We start from the raw sequence: 23,672 nt of genomic DNA, 5'->3' as shown, positions 1-23,672 counted from the left end.
CCGTGAATAATAGCATTAACATAGTGTACGTGTACGCCGCGGATAATCTTGAACTTTCAACGGCTTACAACTTTGCAGCGTACAATGCGCGCTGCGGAAAGCCCATATGCGCTGTGGAAAGTCATTTTTGTTGTAGTGATCAAACAATGTTAAAATGAGGCACAAAATCTGAATTGACAGCGAATTATAGCAATATGAAAATACCACCATAAAAATACGTTATCTGATCTAATAATAATAAAAAGAATAGATGTTTACCCAAAGATAATTAAAACGAGGGAAGTTGTGTATCATGCTCAAAGTCAAATTTCTAGATTTCTTGTCCAACTAAAAATGTAATGATGATATATAATTTTTAAAACTATATTTAAGTTTGATTGGTATAATGTATAATTGTATATATATGATATGATTCACGACGCACATAAAATATCTTCTTGTTATATAATAATATATACGTGAAAATGAGTGGCGCTGTTCGAGTCAACTAGTACTTGATATAGAGGTAGCTGGAGAATTAGTCTTGTTCTTTGCTTATTTATAATGATAGGAAAAAAGATGGGCTTTGCACCTAAAAACATATTGTTTTGCTAAAATTAACTATTGAAATGAAATAATGTAATGTTTTTTTTTTTTGACGTTAATATGATTAATATAGTTAGTTGCACATGTGCATTAATAAATTAAATTTTCTTATACATACATACATAACATTTTTTAAAACATATAATTGTTTTAAATTCTCTTTCATTTATCTTAATAACTCATAATTTCATATTTTATTATTTTTATTTATTATTTTTCATGATATAAAACAGTCTTTTCAACATCTTTGTTTCTACATTTTTTTAATGTTGTGGACACCGACTTATAAATATTTATAAGTACTATGAGAAGCGGAAACGTTTGAACTTTTTATATAATTACCAGCTAACATATTAACATGACAACCATCACTTTAGATATAGTAAGGTACATATTTCAAATTATATAGGAAAACACACAAGATCATTCTATAATACTTTTCATTTTTCTAGTTCTTATGGTTCAGACTCTGGTACTTCGAAATTTGGGCATTTACAATAAAAGAAATAATAATAGAGGTTAATTCTTTTAGTACTTAATGATGATATAAGTTTAACTTACTTCTTATAACAATCCGAACCATAATGTAACAATATAATAATTCAATATGATGTATCATGAGAGGAAAAATGATAAATTGCTACCATTCAAGTGAAATCAATAATACTGGAGTAATTATACTGGTTTCTAGAGTGATTATCGTGGGTCAAAGAAATGACTCCCATCAACATTCGATGTAACACCTTTTCTCATGTATTCAAATATGATTTCATACAATCGATCATTTATGAGCCAAGGTGAATTTGTATTTTTGGACCGAAGTTTTAGTTAAAGTGAAATCAAAACCAAACAACTTAGATAGGGTTCCGATTCAGATTTATAATAGTTTCGGTTATGGTTTGAACGAAAATTTATTCGTTTAAATTTAAAGCAAAAAGTTAACAATACAAACGATGAAACTAATTGTTTAATAATGATATCATGAAATAATGTTAATACTTAGTTTTATTTAAAAATAAATAAATATAAGAAGTCAAAATTTAATATGTAAAGATTAAATAGTTTAATTATATAATTTAAAGTATCTATATATATAAAAGATATTAAAATTTTAAATTAATTTATGATTCTAATACCGGTTTCATGTGGTTGAGGTTCCTTATTTCTGGGAACCGGAACTGAACCATATGTCCCCTATTCTAGTTCTGATTTTGGAATTAAAACCAAGAAAATGAATTAGTTTAATTTTAGTTTCACGGTAATTGAAAACTATAGTCGGGCTTATCTTTTGACCTTCAGTGCTCATCTTAAACAATCTTAATAGATATTTGTTCAATAAATACCACTCGTTTTCAATTTTTCTTCATTTAAAATATTTTAAAAATAAAGATCTTTCTCTCCAGGCTATTTTTCACAATATATGTTGTGGTCGTTTCCATTACAATAATTACTTCCAATAAATTTTTTTTATATTATAACATAATATATATATTCCAAATTGAAAACTTGACTATCTAGTTTATCAAAGATGCATGTATTTGTTGTATAGGAGCAAGAAGGATAATAAATTACGGACCAAAACATTTTGTTATCGCATTTTACCAATAAACCGGTGCAGTTCAACATTGGAAGATCGTCCGAATCGTACAAATTAATTAAACCATCCAATCGACATATTAAAATGGAACAATGGACCGACAAATTATTACTTATATTTAAAAATGGATGTAGATTCAAGGATAAACTTCAATGATAGATCTCACACCTAAGGCAGGAGTGATCTTGTAGCTACTGAATCCAGCATCGAGAAACAACTTCTCCCATTCTCTCTCACTTCTTTCTTTTCCATTTAGATCAACCATGATTGCGACGTCGAAGAAGAGTTGGTCTTCTTTTACTGTATCGTTTTCTTCGTTATACCCCAAAACTATATCGATGATTACCACTTTTCCTCTCCTCTCCTTTCCGAGGATTGCATCTTTGCATTTCTGTAATATTTTGATGCAATCTTTGTCGTTCCAATCGTGTAGTATCCACTGTTAATTGTTTGTACCACATGAATATATATATTGTCAATTATGACTATTCGTTCGGTCAAATATTAAAAAAAGAAAAGGAAATTGAAAGGAAAAATGATGTTTTTATTTGGTCCAGGTTGTCACATATTGTACTTGGGTAAAAAAACAAGATTATATTTTGTATATATTTTTACAATTAAAACAACGCAAAATTCATCGGGTTTGTAATTTTAGACTTTTAAATCATCTGTCAGTTTCTTTTTTAGTCATGTTTATAGATTGAGATGTCCTCGGATATTTGATTGGTTTGACTAAAAAAATCTCATATTTACGTATAACATAAGAGAGTTGCACATACCTTCAGTAAAACAACATCAGTTGTAGGAATTTCCGCGAACATGTCTCCCCCAACATAGTTCAAGTTACCGAACCCCTCCAAGCCAGAAACAACATGTGGGAGAATAAGAACTGTGCACTTCATCTCAGGGAATGCATCAGCAATAGCTTTAGCCATCGTCCCCGTTCCACCTCCTACATCGACCAAAGACTCCACTCCCTCGAACAATTTCCCACAATCTTTAAGCATCACATGGCTCACGAACCGTGAATCACAAGCCATGGCTTCGTTGAACAGCTCATTCAGGCTGTTCGCTGTCTTTGCTTTCTCCCAGAACATAAACCCATACGTCGTTTCAAATGGTGTTGCATGATCATCTGCCAACCATTCACTTATATAATAGCACGCCCCCATCAGATTTGGGTCAAGTACGGCTAGCAAAAAAGGTGCAACACATAAGGGTGAGTCTTTTAGAAGGAGATTAGACGACGGTGTTAGCCAATAACCCTCGTTTTTTTTGTTTTCATCCTTGGTATCAACTTTGATGAAGAACTTGGAATGGACTAAAACACGCATTATACGATGAACGCAATGAGATTTGGCTTTGTTGATGGGGAGAGCACTGATTAATTCAGCAAGGGTCATTGGCTTGCCATGATTTTTGATGATATCTGGTATATTTAATTCAATGGCACATTTTAGGGATATGGGCAGAATGAATTTGTAGATGTGATTCCATACTTGAGCGTGAGCAATATAACAAGCTCATGAGTGGACTCTTCTTCACCGGGCAGTGCCATTGAATCACTTACTACTAATTGGTGATATTTGTATGCATTAGGAAGCTAGCATACATACACCATATATAGTAATGTCAAAGAATATGCTAATTAATATTTGCATACAATTCATATCTACTATTTTGTTTAAGGGTGTAATATCGTGGGATCCCACCTGTTGGGTGTGGTTTTGTCGGGTTTTGTTTAATTATTAAAGTGTTGCTCCTATGACTATTTGCTGTGGTTTCACGAGGCCACCGACTGGTTAAAATGTCCATATCCTCACCTTGCCCGAAATTATAATGTTGGGGTATTATGAGTGATCAGTTTATAAGCATGCACACGATAAATGATTTTATTAACTTGAGTTAATAATTGTTGTAAGGTTAAAATCGATACACGGGTTTGCTGCTTATAGAATTCGTTATATACAGGGACGACGTAGCCAGGAAATAATTTGAGACTGGGCTGAATGCTACTACTACTAGCGACGGCTCTTTCAAACACCGTCGCCGATCTAAATCGGCGACGGTTTGTACGCAACCGTCGCTATATAGCGACGCTTAGAACTAAACTGTCGTAATTTTAGCGACGGATTTATTAAAACCGTCGCTAATCCATCTTTTTTTTAGTGTGGGCTATGGGCTAAATTTTTTAATAAATTCAAAAATTTTAGCGACGGATGTAGTAAAACCGTCGCTAATCCATCCATATTTTTTAGTAGGCCAAAAATCTAGCCTAGACTGGAGCCCACCCCAACCTTTGGGTGGCTCCGTCCCTGGTTATATATATATAAATGATGCACTTTGATGAAACTACTGGCAAGCATTTTGAGATAAATTTAAACTTCTTTAAATGAATGAATAGATTTCATTCTCACGAACGCGTTATCATGAACGTAACGAGGCATATTTGTGGGAAAATAACAATCTAAATGGTTGAAGAAATGTGAATGGCTCTCTCTCAAATCGAGAACATTATTGATTACATTATGTATTATTAGGTTTAGCCGTGTTAATTTCCTTTTTGGTTTAAGAGATTCGTGAAACATGCAAGTCACAATCAGGGGAGTAAACAATGTTAAAATTAATGATACGCACAATCTGAATTGATAGTGACTTATAGCAATATGAAAATACCACGATAAACAGACGTTATTTGATTTAATAAAAAAATATATAGATGTTTACGTAAACCTAGACAAAAATAATTTCCTATCACCACTAAAAATTAATGATGATATATAATTTTTAAAACAAAAATCTCTTTGTTTGGTATATTATAGATTACTTGGTTGTACAATTGTGTTGTTTATGGATGATATGGTTCACGACCCACATAAAATATCTTCTTGATATATACATAATTAATTATGTAAACGAATTGAGCAGGTTTACGAGCTGACTTGAAAAATATTTGTTTCGTACTCGAGCTAATCGAGTTCGAGCTGAAGTACTCGAACATGTTCGAACTTTTTTCGAGCAGTCCAAATTATATATTTGATAGTTCGCGAGCCGTTGGTGAATCTTAATATTTTATTAATATAATATAATTATATATTAAATAAATAAATTTCGATTAATTATTTTCGAACAATGATTTGAATAGTCCACGAACATGTTCGAATCATCGAACCGAACTCAACTCGAACTTTAATTCGAACCGAATACAAATAAATTTTTTTAAAATTTTCAAACTTCAAGCCAAACTTGAGCTTGAACTCGAAATCGAACCCGAATAAAACTAATTCGAACCGAATTCAAGATTTACTTTGTTTTGTCATATCCAGCTAAATTCGATTAATTGATAGTCTTATACATAATAATATGATATGTGAATGAGTAGAACTGTTCGAGACAACTAGTACGTTCTTTTGTCATTTATAATGAAACAGATATAAATTACTCGACTAAAAATTCAAAGAAAAATTAAGTCACATAGAAAATAAAGTCGCGTCAAAGAGAATATTAAAAAGTAAAAATATTACTTCGCAAAACTCTGGAGATATCATTCTATCTTATTAAGTCGCGTCAAAGAAAATATTAAAAAGCATAAAGTCCTTCGTTAATAAAAATTAAGACTCTGTTACGAGTTTCAATAATTTTTTTAGTTTTGAAAAAAAATTATTTCCATGCTTCCTTGAGTCATGCTCTTCATTAATCTTGAAAACTTCATGCAAGCATGATTGCATGAACGTATTGTGAAGTAGTAATATATATTAATGTAATTATCTAAAATTATTATATGTTTTTTGTATGCTAAATAAGATAATTTAAAATATCTACTTGCAATGAAATTTTTTATAAACATAGCTTTTATTTTTTGTAGTATTTGAAATTTAAATTAAGCAATAAAAAGGTTTTTAATATGGTCGGACAATCAATGTAAACTATGAAACAATCTATTAAGAAATACATTATTATAAACATTAATTGTACTTTTTCAATTAGAGACTCCATATCTAGAGGGCTTAACCACGATTCCAAACCCATGGTTTCCATTTTAATTAAAGATGGAACCAAAATCAAACCGCTTGGATACGGTTCGATCCGATTTCGATTTCTAATATTTTTTGTTATAGTTTGAACAAAAATTTTATTCGTTTAAATTTTTTAAAAAAATTAATAATACAATATGTGAGACGATGAAACTAATTATTTAACAATGATGTCATAAAATAATTTTAATATTTAGTTTTTATTCCACAAGAAATAAAAATAAGAGGCGAAAATTTAATTTATAAAGATTAAATAGTTTAATAATATAATTTAAGGTATCTATATATATACTAAGAGATATTAAAATTTTAAATTAAATTATGATTCTAGTTCCGGTTTCATGTGGTCGAGGTTTCTTAGTTTTGAGAACTAGAACTTAACCACATGTTCACTATTTTGGTTCCCATTTTGGAATTGATCAAACCAATAAAAAAAGTCGTCGACCCTCGTTGCTTTAATTTTAAACAATTTTAGTAGATGTTTGTTCAGTGAGTACCATTTGTTTTCAAATCTACTTCACTTAAAATCTTTTAAAAACAAGGATCGCTCTCTCCCGATTTTTTTCACAATATATGTTGTGAGCGTCTCCATCACAATAATTACTTCCATTTTTTTCTGTATTACAACATGAAATGTTCCAAATTGACAACATGACTATCTAAGTTTATCAAAGACGTAATAGGAGCTATGAGCACTACAAGAAATTCATTAATCAACAACACACATACAACAACGATTTTCACTAAAATTGTTGTTAAAAAACATTTTAACAACGGTTTTAGTGAAAACCGTTGTCGTATGGCTTTTTTTAAGCAAAAGACAGCGGTTTTATAAAAATCGTTGTCTTTTGGAGGTCAAAGACAATGATTTTTAGGGTCAATGACAACGGTTCTATAAACGTGTTTTTTTGGACAATCGACAACCATTGTCTATAAGCGTACTTTTTTGGACAATCGACAACCGTTGTCTTTGAGCGCAATCTTTAACCACATGAGCTTTACAACGGTTTTAAAATACCTACGACAACGGTTTTTCGTCGTTGTTGTAGGCCTTTTTTCTTGTAGTGAGGACAATAAATTACAGACCAAAACATTATATTATCACATTTTACCAATAAGCCGGTGCAGTTCAACATTGAAAGATCATCCGAATCTTACAAATTAATTAAACCATCCAACGATTCACGACAGGCGACATATTAAAATGGAACAATGGGCCGACAATTGTTACTTATTTATATATGTGACATATATATAAGTGACACCAAATTAAACATGCATGGTAGATTCAAGGATAAACTTCAATAATAGATCTCACACCTAATGTTGGAGTAATGTTGTAGCTACTGAATCCAGCATCAAGAAACAGCTTCTTCCATTCTTTCTCATTTCTTTCTTTTCCATTCAAGTAAACCATCATTGCGATATCGAAGAAGAGTTGATCTTCTTTTACTATATCGTTTTCTTCGTTATACCCCAAAATTATATCGATGATTATGACCTTTCCTCCCCTCTCCTTTCCGGGGATTGCATATTTGCATTTCTGTAATATTTTGATGCAATCTTTGTCGTTCCAATCGTGTAGTATCCACTGTTAATTGTTTGTACCACATGAATATGTATTGTCAATATGACTATTCGGTCAAATATTGAAAAAGAAAAGGAAATTGAAGGGGAAAATGATGTTTTTTTTGTCCAGGTTGACGCATATTGTACTTAATTGGGTGAAAAACAAGATTATATTTTTACAATTAAAACAGCACAAAATTCATCAGGTTTGTAATTTTAGACTTTTAAATCATCTGTCACTTTCATTTTTAGCCATATTTATTGATTGAGATGTCCTCAGATATTGGATTGGTTTGACTAAAAAAATCTAATATTTACGTATAATATAAGAGTATTGCACATACCTTTAGTAAAACAACATCAGCTGTAGGAATTTCCGTGAACATGTCTCCCCCAACATAGTTCAAGTTCCTGACCCCCTCCAAGCCAGAAACAACATGTGGGAGATCAAGAACTGTGCACTTCATCTCAGGGAATGCATCAGAAATAGCTTTAGCCATCGTCCCCGTCCCACCTCCTACATCGACCAAAGAGTCCACTCCTTCGAACAACCTCTCAAATTCTTTAAGCATTACACAGCTCACGAACCGTGCATCACCAGCCATAGCTTCATTAAACAGCTCATTCATGCCGCTAACTGTCTTTGCTTGCTCCCAGAACATCAACCCATGCGTCGTTTCAAACGCTGTTACACGATCATCTGCCAACCATTCACTTATACTATTGCATGGCTTCATCAGAATTGGGTCGAGTATGAGTAGCAAAAAAGGTGAAACACACAAGGGCGAGTCTTTCAGAAGGAGTTTAGACGACGGTGTTAGCCAATAACCCTCGTTTTGTTTGTTTTCGTTCTTGGTATCAACTTTGATGAAGAACTTGGAATGTACCAAAACACGCATTATACGATGAATGCAATGAGATTTGGCTTTGTTGATGGGGAGAGCACTGATTAATTCAGAAAGGGTCATTGGCTTGCCATGATTTTTGATGATATCTGGTATATTTAATTCAATCGCACATTTTAGGGACATGGGCAACATGAATTTGAAGATGTGATTCCAAACTTGAGCGTGAGCCATAAGAAGCTCATGAGTGGACTCTTCTTCACCGGGCAGTGCCATTGAATCACTTACTACTAATTGGTGATATTATATGCATTAGCAAGCTAGCATACATACACTATATATATAGTAATATCAAAGAATATGCTAATTAATATTTGCTTGCAATTCATATTTTAAATTCTAATATATATTTTGTTCGACAAAAAAATCTAATATTTTGTTTTAAGGGTGTGCTGTTATATATTCATGTGGAATCCCACATGATGTATGTGGTTTTGTTGTGTTTTTGTTTGTTTATATTTGCTGCTACGTGCGTACGTACGTACCGTGCAAATTTTCCCATAAACTTGTAAGGTTATTCCAACAAAATTGGGTTAATCACCTTGTCCGAAATTATAATGTTGGGGTAATACGAGTGAGTTTATAAGCATATAGGCACAATAACTGCTGCTAATAACTTGAGTTGATCATATTTGTAGGGTAAAAACTTATAAAAGATAGAGTTCGCTGAGCATGAGTTTCCTGGACAATATTTTAAATATGCTTTGATGAAACTAATCAAAAGCATTTTGAGAAATTTTACATGATCAGACAATTGTGCTAAAAGAATCCAAATGATTGAAGACGTGCGAGTGGTGTATAATTAATTTATATTTTTTGTGTGCTTAATTTTCTTTTTAGATTCAGAGATTCGCGAAATCTATAAAGTCAATTATGGGAGTAAAAAATGTTAAAATGGCAAACACAATCTAATTTGACAGCAATTTATAGCAATATGAAGATAGCACCTGCAGAAAAACACAATATTTAATTGGTATATTATATTGTATTATATTATATTATATTTCCTACTAGCATCCATATAGTTGTTTTACTCAAATATGAAAAAAAAATTAAAAATTAAAACGAGGAAGTAGCTTATCTTGCATGCTCCTGTTAAAATTGCTGCATTTGCCGTCACCAATAATTCTTGCTCTTATCTCGTTTATACTAATGTAAATTATTGCAGCTTCATCTCATTTTTATTCTTTTTAATATGCATAATATATGGTTTCAAAAGTCTCGATTTGTTTTAATATATTTGGTAAAAAAAATATTTTTTGCAGATGTAATACAGGGCTAATACCGTTCACCCCCTGTAAACATATTAAGTGGCATAAAATTTCCTAATAAAAATTAATAAGCTAATAAACCCTACAATTTTGCAAAAATGTAGCGGAAAACCCCCTATTTCCACTTCTGGGATTGGTCTATCACCTAAGCAGAGTATTATGGAGCTGTGTGCTTTGTCTAATACGTCATATTTGTGCCTGATCGCGGCAGGCATTTTTTCCATTATCTTGAGAGCTTCTACCAGTCCCTCTTGTATCAAGATAGCTAGCTCACTTCTTGATTCTCCGGAATGAAAAATCATTCTTTCCGGTGAACTTCTCGATATCATATTTCATAGATCCCATCCTTTGGACTGCTTCCACAGGCACTTGTTGCGTCATGAAAATTCCATATGTTCACAAAAGCATGACATTGTCCACTTTAGACTTAAATACTCATGTATTTACTTTTGTACTTTACCCAAAAGACATTATATCAATGGAGATATCATTCTATCTTATTAATTCACGATCTTCCTCTTATATTTTCAATGTAATGTTGGATTGTATTCCCAATAAAAAACATCCACAACTCAAAATGATTTGAAACACGAATTTAATAGTTTTAAAGTTGATCCTATCCAAATGCATCCTTCTAGTCCATGTTCCCCACTATATTCTTGATTTGATTAAATGATTATACACCTTCCACAGCCAATGCGATATAGCGATCTAGAAGTGATTGAAATGGTTAACCAATTAAATTGACAAATTTGACCAATCATTCTTCAAGAAAAAGTTTAATCATCGCGTTTCTTATTATTTTAAAAAATTAATTAATTTGTGCTAACTGATCCAGTAGTTTTTTAACTTATAATTTTAATGTCATATTTCAGTACGTATTAGATAAACTTCGAACTAATACAATAAGATATAAATATTAAACCTACCTTACCATATGGTCCAAAGATGGATGCAGGCACCCGGCACCCCCACCCCTACCCCGCTCACCCACACCACAATATTCAATAACAATTTATTTCTTTCACAATCGCAAACCCCGTACTCCAAATTCCGCCGCCACATCCCTTCCCCATCTAGGCCTCACTGGAAATTTCCTTATTTAGATAGTTTAACTGCCAGCGGTCAGCCCCTCTAATTTGTCAAAAGAAATTTGTTTAGTAATATAAAAACAAGAATAATAATACATACAAAGAAAATAATAAAAATACAAGGTAAATCCTAAACCAATTTATCTCAATTTGTCCTACTTCTATTTCTCTTATTTCTATTTTTTTTTCCTCCGTGGTTCTATTTTTGAATTTTATATTTTCAATTTTTAGGTTCTTATATTTTAAACTTTTTTCGAACATAATTTCTATGATACTACTATTTAATAATGCATGAATCTATTGAAAAAACTACTTTGGTCATTTTAACGAGTGGACTTAAATACCCTACATTTTATTTATGGATAAATCTAGAAAAGAACATTAATGTAATATGAGCAACTCGTTTAGACTTGAATTTGTCCAACAATACACATTTTCTCTCTCCCCCACTATATGTCTCCATATTTTTCTTCATGCAACTATATCCCCCAAGGTACAACTTGTGTGAGACGGTCTTACGGGTCGTATTTGTGAGACAGATCTCTTATTTGTGTTATCCATTAATTAGAAAGTATTACTTTTTATGCTAAGAGTATTACTTTTTATTGTGAATATGTGTAGGGTTGACCCGTCTCACAGATTAAGATCCGTGAGACGGTCTCACATGAGACTCACTCAAGCACAATAACATATCTTAGACTTCTCAATTGCTCACATCTCGACCAATAATAAGATAGTCGATTCTCTATAGTTTTGTAAAATCTATAACTCCCCACATGTGGTTACTGTTATTGATTTATTTTTCTTAGAAAACGCGACATAAATTTTTGACATGTTATGAAATTGGTTTGTATCACATAATTTCTCAAATTTCTAAAATATAAATGTAAAATATGCAAACTTTGTTTATCAACTTTAATTATACGCTTATTAGAGTTTAACAAAGGAAATTCAACTCTCAAAGTCAATAATGCTTGCCAGCAGTAATTTGAATCAAGTCTTGAGCCACTGAACGAGCATTCAATTATTTTGGAAGTGGTAGTCTAAATAATTACATGGTACGTAACCCCAGATTTCTATATCTTTTGGCCAATGTTACACTTCATCGTTCATGCAAGAAATGCAAACAACAAATAGAAAGGGTTTACTTGTGATAGTTGGTTTAAGCATTACTACGAAATAGGTAATTGATTAACTTGCATGTTTACAAAATGTTCAACTACTTTGGAAAAACATATAAATTCCACTTATTTAATACCTAAGTTTTATATGAAAGTAATCACCAGTTCCACCAAATTTCATTTGAATATGTCTCTTGTGAGACAGTCTCACGATACTTTATCTGTTAGACGGGTCAATCCTACCGATATTCACATAAAAAGTAATATTTTTTCATTGATGACCTAAATAAGATATCTGTATCAAAAAATACGACTCATAAAACCGTTTCACACAAGTTTTTGTCAATTCATTTTTGTTTGTACAATATATAGAAAACTTTGCATGTCATTTAGAATATTATTTTATATTTTATAAGTTTGTTTGAAAATAATTTTATGACCATATACAGGTAATCTAAGTGTACTACCATTCTTTGATAGGAAGCTGGAGGATCAAGTTCTTATTAATTAACTAATATAACTATTGATAATGATATAACTTAAGTTTTCAAACAAAAAATCTTTTAAAATAAATGCAGTTCAATTTTTGGCAAGAAAATATTGGCACACGGCCAGATAATCATTTCATAATTCTTTTTTATGTTAATCATTTCATAATCATTATTAAATATATAATGGTTTTTTCCTTATAATTTAAGAAATTTTGAATTATATATATATATATGATTAAAAAATGTACTTTTGACGTTAATACAAAGTTTGGGGAAATAAAAATCTCTAGTTTGGGGTCAACAATTGTATATTAGCTCATTTGTAAGTTAATGAACAAATTTAATTTTTTTGAAGAGGTCATCTATACAATCAATAAATTTTACACTAATAATATAGCATATGCATATGGAGACAAAAAAATTGAATAGCAAAAAAATTGAATACTTCCGTCTATCTAGCATGTTCAATTTTGTCTTTTAAAAAATATGGAAAATGAATAAATAAGAATAAACTAATTTTAAAAAAAATCAATAACCATTTTATCTAAATAAATGAAGAATTAACCACATGATTACCTTAGTGAAACTGTTCAGACACTCGCAATATATAGTGTGGGGACGTATGAAATGTGAAAACATGGACGAGAATTAGTAAACTAATATGGGCGATGTCAACCTCATCGATAGTTTAGTCAACCAATGAAAATGAAAATGAAACAATTTTTTTATTAAAAAAAAAGAAGAAGAAGAAGGAGAGAGAGAGAGACCATTCAATGTGTATTTAGATTGATTGATTTGATTATATGAAGCTAGGGATTATTTGAAGTTCTATATTTCAAATATCATAATTTGTTTGAACAAATATAACTTGTAATGAATTTCAAATCTCAAATAATTAATTTTTGAGCTTATATTTCAAATAGTTCAAATCATAATATGAAATAGGCAACCTAAACCGGTTAACAAGAATGAAGAAAAAGCTGAATGTTTTAAGGAAAAGCTAACCTGTCCCGTTGAAGGGGTCAGCTCGCGGCAGAGAATTTAATACGCAAACACGTATGAGACTAATTCAGATGCTAAGTATGAACAGAAACGTAAGACGATCCAATTTACGACGTCGATCGATCCGCGGGGGAACGTAATAACTAGGCCCGCTTTAATTATGAGCATGAACCGGTACTACTCGTTTTTACAGTCACTTATTACGTCTCTCTGCCCCATGCTACCCACTTCCGTTGACTACTTCTAGCCCGCCTCGCCAATATGTGGCAGCACCTCTTTGTGTGTCATGTTTGTAGTACTATAAAAAGGACACTCGATGCAGCAAGAAAATTAATTCCAAGTACTTCACTAGCAAAAGTGTTTGTTGGTAACAAAAGGGAACTGGTCAATAAGTTATTGTAGATTGAAGAGAGATGTCGGTGAAGAACATGGAGTGCTTTCAGGAGGAAGAAACATTTGAACCAATGAGCCCGAGTGCGCAGTACTTGAAAAGCTCGGCGCTATCTCTGTCGATTCTTGGGGTTATGGAGTTCGAGTTGCCCATTGATGACTCCATGACCATGCAGCTTCTTAGAGATGTGTTTTTGCCTGTTAATCCAAGGTTTTCTTCGATCATGGTTAGTTATATATGATTTTCTTGTCTTATTTATTGTTTTTTCGATCTGTTTAATATTATATTACTACCATGATTATTTTTTCAATCAAATTAAATCAAGAATATTGTATGACCAAAACGATAGTAAAGAGTGATTAAGCTTGAAAATAGTGTAATGAGCGTGCTTGATGTATAAATCTTGATTTTATGCTACAGGTTACAGATAAAGGAGTGAAGAAATGGAAAAAAGTTGATGTCAATCTGGAAGAGCACGTAACTCTGCCCACTTTGCCGAGTGATATGTCAATTGATTTCTACGACGAATTCTTCACCAATTACCTGTCAAAGCTAGCGATGGAAGAGTTCCCACCAAACAGGCCCTTGTGGGAAATTCACATATTCAAATACCCTACCAAAACCTCAGCTGGGAATGTAATTTTCAAGCTTCACCATTCACTAGGTGACGGCTACTCTTTAATGGGAGCCCTTTTATCTTGTCTTCAAAGAGTGGACAACCCTTTGTTGCCATTAACATTTCCTTCACGTAAATCGAACTCGAAGGATCACGGTACCGGTCGAGGCTACGGATTTTTACGATGTGTCCCCAAGTTCTTTTCGGGGTTGACATACACGGTTTATGATTTTGGATGGAACATCTTCAAGAGTAATTTGATTCAAGACGAAATATCTCCTATCAGATCCGGTGTCGATGGAGTCGAATTCCGACCTATTGTGACATGTACAACGACCTTTTCCATCGATCGTATGAGACAAATCAAGACCAAACTTAATGTGGTAAGTCTTAATTTATGCTAGTATAAGTGGATCTCCAAAATTTTGAAACATTTGATTTTCCCTGGTCTATGTAGACATGTTTCCTTTTGCCTCTTTAACATATATAGCTTGTGCTGGACTTACAGAATAGAAGACATTTTAATTATTAAAAACATATTTTATACTATGCATTATTTTGAATTATATTACAAAGCTAGATGTAAGGATATTTTTCATGTAAAAACCATCAAGTGACGTGGAGCCCATGCATTATTATTAGCTTACGCATTCAGAAATGGTACGACAAGAATTGATTGGTATAAAATCGACATAGAAAATGATTTATTATGCAATAAACTTAGATTTTTTTTCCAGCCCGTAAACGTCGAAATTAGTACCGCATTTATTACATGAAAGTTCGTAGTAAGATTTTTATTTTCATCCTTACAGACGCTGAATGATGTGATTACGGGAATAATCACATATGGGACCCGTCTATACATGCAAAAGACAAGTAAAGAATACGGCGAAGCAAAATGTACATCACTCGTGTTGTTCAACACAAGGGCCATCGGGGGCTACCAGTCAGTGAACGAAATGATCAAGCCTGGATCAGAAACGCCCTGGGGGAATCGTTTCGCGTTCTTGCTAGTTTCCATACCGAAATTGACGAAAAAAGACGAATCGGATAGCCCTCTAATATTCATCAAGAAAGCACATCAATTGATCAAGAGACAGAAGAACTCTGCTGCGGTTCATTTAACTGGCCAGTTGCTCAATCTCATCAGAAAGATCCGAGGCCCCGAGGTACTGCCCGGTTTCGCGATTAATGGGAATTCTGTAATCAAGTTTATGTATTGATTAATTTTTTGTGACATGAATAATTGAACAGGCAACAGCTGAATACATCCATGGAACGTTAAAGAACACAAGTATGGCAATTTCCAATGTGATAGGGCCTGTGGAACAAATGGCCTTGGTCGGCCAGCCAGTTAAAGGAATGTACTTCGCCGTGGCGGGGCCGCCTCAGGTAAAAGTCGCAAATATCATCTCATTATAAGCTAGAATATATAAACGACGACATACATTTCTTTAGTCGATAATCTACGTATTTGTTATTGGACAATGGACACAACACGATATGGTATGGATGAATTATATTTATTGGTATCGCAGAGCTTGTCGGTGACACTGGTGAGTTATGTGGGGAAGCTGAGAATTGCAATGACGATGGAGAAAGATTTCATGGATCCAAATAAGTTCAAATCATGTATAGAATACGCGTTTGAATCAATCTACAGCGCTGCGCTCGACTCTCCGTAAATCAAGTACCTGTCTCTCAAGAATATCACCAGCTGGCTGGTCCCCTATATGGGATTTATTTTATATCAATTACTTGTTTGCTCTCGATTTTTGCTTTTAACTAGAAATTCATATGGATGGAGCTAGAATATAATTAATTTTGGACAAGTTAATGTCGTTTTATAAATTCAAAAAAAAAAAAAATAGTTTACTTATTATCAGGGCAAGGTATTTGACCTTTAACGAGTGTTACAAAACTATCGATCGGTTCCTTTCGATTTTACGCAAATTATTTCAGTTTTAGAAATATATAATCCGATATTTTTTGTTTTGGTTTTATGTTATGTTTAACGACTAATAATTAAAATATATGTTAAAATTTTATATATTATCGTTTTAGTTAATTTTTTCGTACAATATTTAAATGTAAAGTTTAGATGATTTTAATAAATACCAATCAACGACTTTGTATCGAAATGATTCTTAATTTACTAAGTATCATTTCATAAAACATATAATTTTAAAAAATATACATAAAATTATTAAACTAATTAAATTTGGATTTTCTTGGTCTGTTCAGTTTTTGACATATAAAATCTGAAATCGAATCATTACCAACACTCCAATGAAATAAAACTAAAAGACAAAAAAAAAAAAAATCAAAATTACCGCAACAAAATCAAACTTTGAAAGTTAGAGAACCAAAAATATTATTTTAGTCATTAAAATTTAACTATACTTTTTTTTTTGAAAAATAAATTTATTTCTAATAATTTAAAACTTTGAAACTGCCTACTTAAGCGACTCGCAAATTTATACTGCATTTGCTGCCCCATTAATCCCATCACGTTGTTAATTATTAGTTAACTTATGCTATTTATTTTATATTTTAAAATTATAATGTATATCAAGTAATTATAATGTTAGTTACATTATTATAATCAGATTTCTGACATCCATGTGGAATTATAAGATGGATCTAGCTAATTTAAAAATAGTACTAAATCAAAGTTGTGAAGAAAGATTTTTAAAAAAAATGTACGAAAATTAGCCAAAGAAATTAACTTTTTATTATTTTTCAGTCCAAAATGATATACATATATTTCTCGGACTCTTCTGCCATAAGCCCAATAACGATCACCCCCGATCCAACCCACATTTCATCTTACCCTCATTTCATCTTATACCAGGCCCTCGTTTTGAATCCTCCCAACCATTTTTCTCGAGGGTGCAATACGCAAACTTAAAAAAATTGAAGGGTGCAATTGTCAATCTTAAAATATATAAGTTCATTTTTTTTAAAAAAAAAAAAAAATAGTGTTTCCCTCGACATTTGACAGAGACGAGTGTACCACTGTGTGTAGTTGTCATATTCGAGTTTAGAGGAATTGTATGTGGGCATGCAGTTACAGTTTTAATTCGTAACAAGGTGTCATCCATTCCTGAGATTTATATACTTCGGCTTTGGAGGAAGGATGTGACTAGGTAGGTATTGGATCGGTTCATTTCGATAATAAATCGGTTCATTCATGTTCTCATTCCCTTCATTCATATTCCTTTAGCTTAGAAACCTGCTAAAAACCGCTCATTGTCCATGCAACCTCATGACACCGACGATCACCCATGTCCCGACGTCAGACAATATATTTATTTATACATGTATATATTCTTTTATATTTAAAAGAAATTTGTCATTTGCACGGGTACATGTTTTTCTTATGACCACTAAAATGTCAAAGTAAAGAATTTTCGGGGAATATGACCAAATTCGTTTATTATAGGATTGAGAAAGGGGCTACATTGGAGAACTCCATAGATATAGAACTAAAATCGAAAATTCTATAAATACGACGCCAAAAATGCAAAATTTTTTACCGAACATCACTACATCGCATTACAGCAACCAATTATCTTGCAATTTCATTTCATGCAAAGATTTGACCATGATATTGAAAATATAGAAACATTAATTCTCAATGATCAGAATAAATATACACTAAAACCATCTATTTACATGGTAGGGATGAAACTTAAACACGCGCCTCCTGAGGCCGGGCTCTACCAATTTTTGCTTTCTCGTGCCTCATGCGTCGCGCGACTTCTTGGATCCGGCGATCATGCTCCTTAAGAACCTGGTCTATATTATTTGAAGGGACAAGTATTGGACCTGAGAAATGATATTTTCTCTCTTTGTTGCCATGTCCATCCTGAGGAGAGAAAACATGAAAGCCTTTTTATATAAGCCAAACAAATCAACAAAGGTGGATCCCGCAGGGATAGGAGGCGATCCAATTTTTTTAGAAAAGTATATTTCTCCCTAAATTCTATTACATCAACCCTCTCCCAAATCCCTGGATATTCCCACTACTCCAGACAGTATGCGTAAAATGGAAGCTACTAGGAGATTAGGCAATCATTTCGGGCAGCTGTAGAAAGATGATGAAATTATGAGACAAAAACAAGGTGTTTTTCAAGTTTAATGCTGAAGCTTACTATAACTGGTTCTTTTGTACTGGTTCTTCCATTTTCTATTTGTCGGGTGCCAGAAAAGATACGCCTGGGATGTTTTCGATCCTGCTTCCTCGATGGATCTCCAAATGATTCGGAAAGTCTACCTGCTTGACTTGCAGCTTCTGCATGTGAAGCCCACTCGTCTCGGGATTCAGCTGTTGCAAAAGCCCTGGATGCTACCAAACCTGACAGTGAGGATAAATCACTTCTAGTAGAACCAGCGGAAATATCGTCGTTTTTCCTGCCAGAGTACGTCCACCCCACTCCTGGGGCAAGGGGCCCTGAATGAGAATATCTTTCCGGGTGTTTCTGGGGATGATCTTTGCTCATTTCTATCATACCTTGTACAGGCTGCGCGGTATCAACTGGAAAACCTGAAGCAGCTTCTTCCTCCTGAGAGTTTAACATTTCGCTCCGGCTCTTCGAATTAGGATGGCCTTGCCTCCTCTGGGGGAAAAAAGGCATAGAAAAATGCCAGATTCCAATTTATCAGGCCACAGAAAAAAAAGGGGAAAAAATGGGATCGGGGAAGAATGGACCGGAAGAAACGAGTACAAACATGTATTTGAATTCCAGTACGTGCCATCCAAAAACTACAAAGTTTCCTATATCATGATAACAGATAGATCTAAGAGTGAGGACTAAAAAGCTTCTTAGAAAAAGAATCGAGCTTTCATCATAAAGGTGGAGGATTTACATATGATAAAACCCCATACCAAAGCCTATTAATCCACTGTATTATTAAGGGTCAGACCATTAAAGTAATTATTTTTGGTTTCCAATACTACCAAAAAAAATTTCCCAAAAAATACCCATGCTACCTTTTTTTATGAAAATTGAAAAAAGAAAAATAATCAAATTCAACATATGACGGGACACTGAAATTTAATGTAGATATATATATATATACGCACTAATTATGTGCCAAGAGGACCAGTAGTAATTACTAAATATATGTTCAGGAGGAAGCTGCTGTAGTTTGAATTCTCCACAACACGGCTTGAAGATTGATTCGGGAAGGGAAAATTAAAGCAGAAGCACTAACATCTAAAACAATCCTTTAGGTTTGAACATTGAATTAAGTTTTGTTTATTTGAGTTTAAGACTGAATCTATCAAATACCTGCATCGATCTTGCTAACTCGGCATTAGTATCGGGTACTGGAGCAGCTTGAAATTCCTTCATTCTTTTGAATTCATTTGCACCCCTTTGTCCCTTAACTCCATGGATTCCTAGCCTGTAAAAATATAGTTCAAAATACAAGCTAACAAGCCAGCAAGCAAAATTAAGTAACAATGTCCTTTCACCCCTTTGTCCCTTACTTAGGGTCCCATTTAGTGCCAATATATCTTTAGAAGGCTTAATTTGCAATAGACCAAAACTAAAGAAACTTATTTTTCACAAATAAGTACCCAAAAATAGAAATCACAATCTCGTCTCAGAACATACCTTCTTGCTTCCTCTTCCCGTAGTTTTGCATCTATTTCTTTGCTTGGAGGGTACTTCGGTAAACTTGATGGAGAGCAAGCAAATGGCTTTGTTGAGAAGAACTGTAAAAAAATAATAAACAAAAGAACATAGAGCACAATATGATATCCATAAGCCAAGACCTTATCCTAAATTGGACAAAGGGACATCGGCCAACTACTATCTAAGCCCTCATAGATAATTCCAGGATGGTGGCAAATGTATCCACACACGCGCGCACGCACACATACATATATATGTATATATATAGAGAGAAAGGAAGAGATGGACAGAACTAACCTCACTTTTGAGAGCACTAGCAGCAGTACTTCGACCAGAAGGATCAATTGAGAGTAAGGTCTCCATGAGGCTCACGGCAGCAGCAGGAAGATCCTTAAATGTTTCAGCAACTCGTCGTCTATATGGCTGAACTGGCTTAAACACAGTCGAATGAGGTAATTTTGACCTCCTCCAGTAATCCTCGGAGGGAGAACCACAAAGCTTGAATATCTTATGCAATTGCTCAACCTAAAAAAGTTATAAGACTAGCCTTATGAAAAGAACTGCCAAAGGAATGAGCCGTATATGCAAGAAAAGAACAAACATAGACTAAAATTCACTAGATAAGTATCCAGAAATTATGGGTTCGCATGCTAAAAGCCATGTTCCAAATAATACCTCTGTCCTTCCAGGCATGATGGGCTTGCCGACACATAATTCTCCAAGGATACAGCCAGTACTCCATAAATCCACAGCGACTCCGTACTGAGTTGCTCCAAGTAAAAGTTCTGGTGGCCGATACCATAAAGTCACAACACGGCTTGTTAATGGAACACTTTGACGACTATCAAAACAACATGCTAAGCCAAAATCGGCGATCTTCAAGATGCCATTATTATCAATTAAAAGATTTGAACCCTTAATATCTCGATGCAGGACACCACGATTATGACAATAATCTAATCCAGACAACAGCTGCTGCATGTAGCACTTCACCTAAAAAATAAACCAGAAACCAAAAATACAATTTTTCCAATTAGTGTTGCATTTAAGACAGGAAACAAGATAGAAGAATTCATCACAAAAATTTACCTGCGCTTCTGTAAACTTGACTCCAGGGAGTGAAGCGAGTCCAGTGAGATCATGTTCCATATATTCAAAAACGAGATATAAACTGGATGATGTTCTTGAAGTGACCAAGCCTTCCAGTTTGATTATATTTGGATGATCAAGGCTTCGCAAAATAAGAATCTCCCTGACCATAAATTTGACACTTTCTGGATCCATATTATCAAAACGAACTTTTTTAAGAGCAACAACTTTGTTTTGCAGGAGATCACGACCCTTGTACACGCTACTGTAAGTACCCTGGCCTATCTGCAATTATAAAATGCTATCACAAAAGAACCCAAAACAAATCACATAAAAATGGAACACCGAACACAAATCCCTGGCCAGTCCCTTGCATGTATATGAACGGAAGAGATATTTTTCACTACAAAAAAATGACAAATTTTGGAATATGCACACGGCTTTCATTCTTGGATGCATCCATTGGATATGCTTCTCCGCAAATCCCAGGTAACCCTGAACTAAAGGAACAAGACCAGCATACTTCAGAAACAATTTAGTTGATAAAACCTTCAACTCTCGAATTTCTGTGAAAACTACATGCTTTACTTTGATTTAGAAAAGGCATTCAGATCATACTTTCACACTATAGAAAGTACATATCTTGTAATGAATTTAACAAGAAGACCAAAAAATACCTTATCAAGCTTTTCAAAAGTGTCTGCTTTACGGGGTATCCATCCCCGAATAGCTTCACCTGCCCCTGCAACGAGCCAAGATGGCCATCCAGCTGCAAGCTGTTCTCCTTCTACAGCTTTAGGAATATTTGCCACTAAAGGAAAATTGTTCGCGGCTTCAGGGGCTTCTCTTTTCTTGTCATAGTAATCATCTCTCACCCTTCTTGATCCGTTTACTTTTTTATCAATCAATCCAATTCTTACACTACGATTCTCCAAGTTCTCCTTCAGACGGAAGCTCTCATCTCTTTTTGAGGAAATCGCTCGAGCCGCGCGTAATTCTGATGTTTTCCTAATCAATTCTCTCTGCTTAGGACTCTCCTCACTGTCTTTGATTACTGAAGAAGCTTTACCACACACACAACCCATAGTTTTCACCAATAACAATCACACCCCTCTTCCAAACTCGTAAATAACAGTCAATCCACTGTATAATATCTTCAAAATTTCTCAGTTTTCAGAAACCCGTGAAGAAAATGGCATCCACCATATAATTAAGGTGAATCCAACCACATAAATCAAGAACCAATTCAATACAAAATCGAATACTCTCATGCAACACCCGACCGGACTTTGAAATGAAAAATCAGCTTCTTCGACCATTCAAAACCACAAACCAAGGAGCCATAATTTACGCCATAGCTTCACGCACAACAGTATATTGAAAAAGAATCAAACTTTAAAACCGGATCAAAGAAAATCAATTACCAGATTCTCGAACAAACTCAAATCTTTAACAAAAACGAAGCAAGCCCAGAAACAGTCTGCGCAGATTGAGGAATTGTTGATTACCTGCCACAAAATTCTTCAAAGAATGATGAAAAAGACTGGGTCTTGAATAAAATTAATGAGCTGTGCTATTGACTATTCAACACGCTTAATAAAAATTAACAAAAATAAGATACTCTAGAACACAAATCCTATCTTATTTAGAGAGAAACGATGAATGCCGGCAAGTTTCCTTCTCTCTACTCTCTGTACACGCGCGCATATATATACATATATATAACACAGATTCACAGTCAAGACTTGATGACGGCGTGGGACTGTCCTTTTCCAACTACAGATTGGTAATGTTCTTTATTATTTTTAACCTCTCTTTTTCTTTTTCTCTTTGAACAAATTTCTTTTCGTTTTGGATGGTCCGAAAATAATGTACAAAATAAAATTAATAATTGTATTCAAGAAAACAATATATTTCTACATAAAATCAGAATTTTATCGAACTTAAATTAAATTGAGAGCGTATTTTTTAAAAAAATATTATTTAATGTTAGAGCAATAGTGTATTATTATTATTATTATTATCATTATTATCATTATTATTATTAAACTACAATTATTTGAATATTTTAGCATAGTTGAAAACAAAACAAAAAAAGAACAACAGTTTTAAAATTTCCTTTATATGGATGTAGAGTAGCAAGTATGATCACTTAGTGTAGTTTATCTGATAAACATGATTTGTAAGTTTTTTTATTGTTTCTGAAATGTATTTAATATGCATTGAAAATAGTATATATCGGTTCTCACGTCACAAAAATATGAC

The 23,672-nt window shown here is 33.3% G+C and overlaps 4 protein-coding genes across 4 annotated transcripts; 1 reads left to right on the top strand and 3 right to left on the bottom strand.

Annotated features, from left to right (window-relative positions):
• Positions 1-2,143: 2,143 nt before the first annotated feature.
• Positions 2,144-3,814, bottom strand: LOC140812221 (eugenol O-methyltransferase-like). The gene is made up of 2 exons (XM_073170443.1): positions 2,962-3,814; positions 2,144-2,621 (listed from the first exon to the last, which is right to left on the bottom strand). The coding sequence occupies exons 1-2, from the start codon at positions 3,583-3,585 to the stop codon at positions 2,319-2,321; spliced, it is 927 nt and encodes a 308-aa protein (XP_073026544.1). The 5' UTR covers positions 3,586-3,814; the 3' UTR covers positions 2,144-2,318.
• Positions 3,815-7,344: 3,530 nt separating this feature from the next.
• Positions 7,345-8,966, bottom strand: LOC140812305 (trans-resveratrol di-O-methyltransferase-like). The gene is made up of 2 exons (XM_073170540.1): positions 8,130-8,966; positions 7,345-7,807 (listed from the first exon to the last, which is right to left on the bottom strand). The coding sequence occupies exons 1-2, from the start codon at positions 8,904-8,906 to the stop codon at positions 7,505-7,507; spliced, it is 1,080 nt and encodes a 359-aa protein (XP_073026641.1). The 5' UTR covers positions 8,907-8,966; the 3' UTR covers positions 7,345-7,504.
• Positions 8,967-13,989: 5,023 nt separating this feature from the next.
• Positions 13,990-16,558, top strand: LOC140811573 (wax ester synthase/diacylglycerol acyltransferase 4-like). The gene is made up of 5 exons (XM_073169530.1): positions 13,990-14,283; positions 14,478-15,056; positions 15,486-15,842; positions 15,928-16,065; positions 16,212-16,558. The coding sequence occupies exons 1-5, from the start codon at positions 14,080-14,082 to the stop codon at positions 16,356-16,358; spliced, it is 1,425 nt and encodes a 474-aa protein (XP_073025631.1). The 5' UTR covers positions 13,990-14,079; the 3' UTR covers positions 16,359-16,558.
• Positions 16,559-18,096: 1,538 nt separating this feature from the next.
• LOC140811572 (probable serine/threonine-protein kinase At1g54610) lies at positions 18,097-23,126 on the bottom strand. The gene is made up of 8 exons (XM_073169529.1): positions 22,085-23,126; positions 21,408-21,692; positions 20,994-21,311; positions 20,616-20,843; positions 20,298-20,398; positions 19,971-20,085; positions 18,831-19,295; positions 18,097-18,544 (listed from the first exon to the last, which is right to left on the bottom strand). The coding sequence occupies exons 1-8, from the start codon at positions 22,490-22,492 to the stop codon at positions 18,368-18,370; spliced, it is 2,097 nt and encodes a 698-aa protein (XP_073025630.1). The 5' UTR covers positions 22,493-23,126; the 3' UTR covers positions 18,097-18,367.
• Between the last annotated feature and the right edge of the window lie 546 nt (positions 23,127-23,672).

Source organism: Primulina eburnea, chromosome 14 (genome assembly GCF_022965805.1).
Source record: "Primulina eburnea isolate SZY01 chromosome 14, ASM2296580v1, whole genome shotgun sequence".
NCBI classification, from domain to species: Eukaryota; Viridiplantae; Streptophyta; class Magnoliopsida; order Lamiales; family Gesneriaceae; genus Primulina; species Primulina eburnea.
Note: the sequence above shows the minus strand (reverse complement) of the source record. Positions and strands in the feature narration are given on the sequence as shown.